At 45.3% G+C, this 5,565-nt stretch overlaps 4 protein-coding genes across 4 annotated transcripts, besides 15 other annotated features; all 4 read right to left on the bottom strand.

Annotated features, from left to right (window-relative positions):
• Nucleotides 1-1,365: a sequence feature (heterozygous, non-Esmeraldo-like haplotype).
• Tc00.1047053504037.40 (hypothetical protein, conserved) lies at nucleotides 15-527 on the bottom strand (the record flags this gene model as incomplete). Its single annotated transcript, XM_799193.1, has 1 exon — nucleotides 15-527. The coding sequence occupies one exon, from the start codon at nucleotides 525-527 to the stop codon at nucleotides 15-17; it is 513 nt and encodes a 170-aa protein (XP_804286.1).
• Nucleotides 634-653: a microsatellite.
• Nucleotides 787-813: a microsatellite.
• Nucleotides 1,091-1,160: a sequence feature (T-rich).
• Nucleotides 1,366-1,464: a sequence feature (areas merged during assembly that could not be assigned to a particular haplotype. This can correspond to areas where the two haplotypes were merged or to regions with more than two copies in the genome that were merged during assembly.).
• Nucleotides 1,465-1,796: a sequence feature (haploid, non-Esmeraldo-like haplotype).
• Nucleotides 1,518-1,550: a microsatellite.
• Nucleotides 1,797-1,831: a microsatellite.
• Nucleotides 1,797-5,565: a sequence feature (heterozygous, non-Esmeraldo-like haplotype).
• Nucleotides 1,967-2,461, bottom strand: Tc00.1047053504037.30 (60S ribosomal protein L12, putative; the record flags this gene model as incomplete). The annotated part of the gene is made up of 1 exon (XM_799192.1): nucleotides 1,967-2,461. One exon carries the CDS (start codon nucleotides 2,459-2,461, stop codon nucleotides 1,967-1,969), a length of 495 nt encoding a protein of 164 aa, XP_804285.1.
• On the bottom strand, nucleotides 2,703-3,815 carry Tc00.1047053504037.20 (hypothetical protein, conserved; the record flags this gene model as incomplete). Its single annotated transcript, XM_799191.1, has 1 exon — nucleotides 2,703-3,815. The coding sequence occupies one exon, from the start codon at nucleotides 3,813-3,815 to the stop codon at nucleotides 2,703-2,705; it is 1,113 nt and encodes a 370-aa protein (XP_804284.1).
• Nucleotides 3,912-3,942: a microsatellite.
• Nucleotides 3,997-4,050: a microsatellite.
• Nucleotides 4,082-4,108: a microsatellite.
• Nucleotides 4,311-4,359: a sequence feature (T-rich).
• Nucleotides 4,387-4,422: a microsatellite.
• Tc00.1047053504037.10 (hypothetical protein, conserved) lies at nucleotides 4,474-4,989 on the bottom strand (the record flags this gene model as incomplete). The annotated part of the gene is made up of 1 exon (XM_799190.1): nucleotides 4,474-4,989. The coding sequence occupies one exon, from the start codon at nucleotides 4,987-4,989 to the stop codon at nucleotides 4,474-4,476; it is 516 nt and encodes a 171-aa protein (XP_804283.1).
• Nucleotides 5,052-5,072: a microsatellite.

The following is a 5,565-nucleotide window of genomic DNA, read 5'->3' as shown; positions in this document are numbered from 1 at the left end:
CCTCCTTCGCGGCCTCAAGGAGGTGCGTGTACGTATATGAGAAGAAAATGCAAACCATCCGCCTCCTGTCTCTTACCAACTGCTATGGCCTCCTTCCATCTACCACCAGCCATCTTTGCCTTGATCAGTGCAAGGTAGCAAACGCTGTCCAAGGCCATTTTCCCACTAAACTCATCGAACACCTCCTCAACCTCAGAAATTCTGTCGGCATCGGCGCATGTGGCCAGTACGCAGCCAACTCCCACGACGTCTGGGCGGATGCCTTCCCGCTGCATTTGACGAAGCACCCGCAGTGAGGCTTCCCACGCTTTCGGCTGCACGCACTGCCTAAGAATGGATGTGTAATGAGCAGAATTGAGCGCAACTCCTTCGTGACGCGCCGTGTGCCAAAGTTCAACCGCCCGAAACCAATTGCTGGCCTGCGGGTTTAGTAATTCCTGTTGGAGGGCATACACATGACCAAACTGATGCATCCACCCACCACCATAGCGTGGAAATACACCCTGCCCTGAAGCACGTGGGTGCATCCTCTCTGCTAGTCCTCACAAACGCCACTCAAGCACACGCCATCGGAGAAATAAAAAGCAAAACGACACCAACAACAAAATTATACAAAAAAAACAAGAAGGCCAAAATAATAATAATAATAATAAACACGCAAAACGGCACAACTCCATTTCAAAATCCAAAAGCAAATACACAAGCAACAGATGTGCGTGAGGACAGATAATCAAATACATTCCATAATAATAATAATGGAACGGTAACAAAAACAAACAAACCATCAAAACAAAAAAAAAAAAAAAAAAAGAACGTCTGGTTCAAAGAAAAAAAAAACAACAACAAAAAATGATGCGGCTTTGGGCCCCAGAGACCATGAGTTGTGCTTACTTGGAACGTTGACGCATACGCCGGCGTCGTCGCTTTAAGCGCTTTATGCGCTTCTTGTGCCACTTGGGCCGCATGCCTCCTGGACGGCTAATCGTCCCCATTTCCTACCTAACAAAGCAAAAGAAACGCAGGCAAAGTATGAACGCAGGCAAAGAAGGAAAAAAAGTCCCAGGAGGACTCCACCACTCCCAAGGAGCACAAAACAAAAGCAACAAGAAGCAGCAAAAAAGGGGAATGACAAAAAAGAAGCAAAAAAAAAAAAAAAAAGAGCACGGACAACAAGTACATTCGGGCTATAACACCCAAAACGCCTTCTTTCTCCTCCCCGGACCGAAAGAGGATAAGTGGCATCATACCACATTCATGCTTACTTGGAACGTTGACGCATACGCCGACGACGTCGCTTTAAGCGCTTTATGCGCTTCTTGTGCCACTTGGGCCGCATGCCTCCTGGACGGCTAATCGTCCCCATTTGTGCTCTATGCAAGTGTGGTAAGAAAGAGGCAAGCAAAAAGGCAAAATGAAAAAAAAAACATTGAAAGAAAAATAAAGCAATCAAAATCAAAGGAAAAACCACCGTGCCGCATTTTAGGATTCATCTTCGCACAACTAATACTTTTTTTGTTAAAAACAAAAACAAAACAAAAAAAATAACAAAACCGACAACACAAAGATGATAGGGTCCTGTGATGACTCGCACTTGTCCAGACAAAACAAATAAGGAGGTGCCGCAATTTGCTGTGCTTACTTGGAACGTTGACGCATACGCCGGCGTCGTTGCTTTAAGCGCTTTATGCGCTTCTTGTGCCACTTGGGCCGCATGCCTCCTGGACGGCTAATCGTCCCCATTTGTGCTCTATGCAAGTGTGGTAGGGAAGAAGCAAGCAAAAAGGCAAGACACACACAAAAAAAAAAAAAAAAAAAATAAAATAAAAATAAACGTCTGACATTCGAAGTGTCTTCAATTTCTATTCATGAACCCGGGCAATTTAGTTCAGCCCGAGGGAAACCAGAGAAAGAGGAAGGAAAATAAGAAATAACAAAACAAAGCAAAAAAAAAACAACAACACATGAATCAGTTCGGAACCTTCAATTTGCCATTACGCACCCTGTCCTGTATTTCCCGCGGGTTCTCGCCATCGATTGTGCAGCCTACGGAAAGCGCCGTGCCGAGCACCTCCATCACGACGGACTTCATGTTGGCCCCCATGGAGTTGGGCGCCGCCTCCTTTGCAATCTTAAGAATCTCCGAGAAGGGGATATTGCCGCTGTGCTTGATGTTCTTCACCTTCTTGCGGTCACGCGGCGGCTCCTTCAGGGCGCGGATCAAGCGAGAGGCCACGGAGGGCGTGACACGCACAGTGGCCACACGGTTCTTGACGCGCAGCTCACATGTGACCTTGAGGCCCTTCCAGTCCTTCGTGGACTTGGCGATGTCCTCGCCGATCTTCTTGGCATTCAGGCCGAGCGGACCGACCTTCGGAGCGAGCGACGCTGTGGCAGGCACTTCACCGCCGACGGCCCTCACAATGACTATAAGCTCCTGGTTGGGGTCAAACTTGGGGGGCATTGCTTCAATGAAGTTCCTGTGTGGCACATATCCAGAAGAAAATAAAGACAATCAGAAAAGCAAACAAACAAAATACGAAGAGGTAAATAAGAAAACACGCTCTTCCGGGAAGGCACACACAAAAAGAGCACACACACAAAGAGCACAGCTCAATTAGGGGAACATCGCAGGATCTTCCCACAAATACGCCGGTGGTTTCCTTCAACTTACTGTTCCTCCTCGTGAATCAACCTGCCAGTCACTAATCGGTTCGTACTGGAAGAACTGTAACAGAGCCATTATCGTTGATGTCAACGCGCAGGGTTACCGGGGTTGAAGGGTTTTCCAGCAAATGACGCAAAATTCCCGGACCCACCAATGCGGATACAGCATTAGCTACGCAGCGACCGTTTTCCATGGGAAGATCATCACGTACAAAATCAACCAACCACAAAATCGCATCTTCGCTTACGAGCAACTCTCGGATTGCTTCCCTGTGCCGGCATTTATAGTTCATGATGGTCAGCCATACAATCTCCTTGGCTGTATCCAGTGCCGCTGAAAGAAATGGAAATGTTTCAATCATAGATGATGACAATTGACTATAGAGACCTTTAAAATCATCCTCAACGATACGGCGCATTTCAGTGAGGCTCTTGCCCTGTGTTCGGCCCTGTCTTCCAAAATCTGTAGTCACAATGACAAATAAACGGCTTAGAAACACGCCGGGAGCCTCAGGGAAGGAGGTCGCCCTGCCTAACAGTGGGAGGAGGACACGCACGAGATCTGGGTGCAAAGCTCCAAGGTCGTTGATGATGATGACACCATTTTTTGGGAACCTTATAATGTGCTGTACAACCTTTGGAATCACGACCCGACGAAACTCCTGCACACTGTAACCATCGTAGCTAACACCTGAGAGCACCAGGGTGGAGTCACCCGTCTCACACGCGGTGTCATGGCACCGGAGACCCAAAGATAAAGAAATAATTTGCGCCAGCGTTGTTTTCCCCACCCCATTGTCACCCGCAAAGTGAAGCACCAGTGGTTTGTCTGGATTTTCAAGTTTGGCGGCAATGCTTCGTATGACACCTTCAACCACATGCGGCTGTCCCTTCAAGTTTCGCTGCGTAAGTCGCCTCAATCGATCCAACACATGCTTCTTGTAATCGCTCCCGTCAACGTTTACGGGATAACAAAAAAAGAAGCACAGAAGCCTCTTCACGAGGGTTGGATGTGAACTGCATAAAGGACGCGGGCTACAGTCATCCGCTTCGCCAAGGTCCAGTTCAATGTATGCTACCCGAGAAGAGAGTGCGGCGACAAAAAAAACAAGAAGCGCCAAACCACACACAGACCTCGTGCATGGGCCCATCAGAAAAATCCACCTCGGACCAAAAAGGCCATGCGTAAATCCAACAGGCAACGTGAGAGAAAGAAAGAGAAAAAAGAAAAACAGCAACAACAACAAAATGATAATAATAATAATAATAATAATAATAGGAAATCAAAAAACCAGAGCTGCGCAAGAAAACCCAATTATTATCCCAGTCGTAAAGAACAAAAACAACAACAACAACAACAACAAAAACAGAACAAAAACAAAAACACTTCAACAAAACCAAAATAAAAGCAGAAATGCTTTTTTTTTTTCTTCTTTTCTTTTCTCTCTTTCGTTGCCGTTATATTTTGGGCTTATTTTAGTTGATTGAATATTTACCCTTCCAGTTGGAAATAAAACCCTTTTTCTTCAGTTGTCCTCCACAACAACACGTATGCATATTATACTTACGCATACTCATATATAAATATGCGTAAACCGATACATTCATCCTTTACGCAAGGAAGAGATATGCTGGCCAATAATTAGAAAAAAAAAAGAAAAAAGAAAAAAAAATAAATAAATAAAGAGAGAGAAAGACTTGCTAAAATAGTTCCTCGTTAACTTTTTTCTTTTTTCTTTCCTTTTTTTTTTTTTTTTTAGCATTGTAGCTCTTAATTGAACGTATTTAAATTTGGCAATGTAATTCTTCTTACATAATATCTGCGTTCTTTTCGTTGGACCAGGCGTCTGGAACCTCCTCAAAGAATTTCTTAATTTCCTCAGGATCAGCCTTGCCGATCGTCCGTGTGTCATTGCGCAACCCGTGCACGCGATATCCAATAAAATAGAACCACTTTGCGGCCATCATGAAGGCAATAAATGAGCAGAAGTACGAACTCCCCGTCCAGCGCTGCTTCAGCATAATGCCTTGGGCCAGCAGATAGAGAGCAACAGCAAAAAGCCCCAAGGTGCCAATCAGAATGGTCGACTGAAAAATAATACGGCTCAAGCTTCCAGGAGGAAGGCGCGCAGTCAATCTTTTGTCCGGGACAACGTACAGCACGGTCGTTATTGCAATAAAAATGCAGGCCAGAAAAAAGCCAGCCGCCGCCCAATAATTACTGAAGCTTATTATAAATACAACAACACCCGCCGCGTATGCCGCAATGAAGAGCAAATACAATGCCACACGAATAAAAAGACACTTCTTTTCCGAAATAGCCATCTTTTTTAAAGCTTCCTTTTTTTTTCTCCTTATATTTTTATCGATGGACCTTTTGTTTCTTGTATATATATATATATATATATTTTCTCTGTGTGCTATTGCTTCTCGTTCCTTCGCTTTCACTGAGAAAAAGCCATAACAACAACAACAACAAGTTAACACGCAGACATATACGTAAATAAGACTGCAAAGAAGGAAACGGGAATAACTTAAGAAAAAAACAAACAAATTTGTACCCGCGAGAGACGGGACTGCCGCACCATCGGCCCATCCTAAGCATGTAGGACGTTTAGCGGTAATTGAGGTGTACGGTGGCGACATCCCCGTCAAAAAAAGACACAAGGTATATGAGGGTGACCCTCACTCTTGCCCTCGTCTCGTGGAAAAAAAAAAGAGCAACAACGACAGCGAGAGCTTCATCAGGCACCGCAAACTCAATCGATCTGTCTTTTTGGTGGAGCTCGAGCGGCCGCGGCCAAAACGTTTACGTGATTGTACGGGCAATGCCGACATCTGTTTCCACAACAGATGCCACGCTTTATGTGGAAGTGTCGTGTCAGCACTATCTGGCCGGTG

The sequence above is a fragment of the Trypanosoma cruzi genome, genomic scaffold, assembly GCF_000209065.1.
Source record: "Trypanosoma cruzi strain CL Brener 1047053517187 genomic scaffold, whole genome shotgun sequence".
Taxonomy (NCBI): domain Eukaryota; phylum Euglenozoa; class Kinetoplastea; order Trypanosomatida; family Trypanosomatidae; genus Trypanosoma; species Trypanosoma cruzi.
This window is presented reverse-complemented; position numbering and strand designations above follow the sequence as displayed.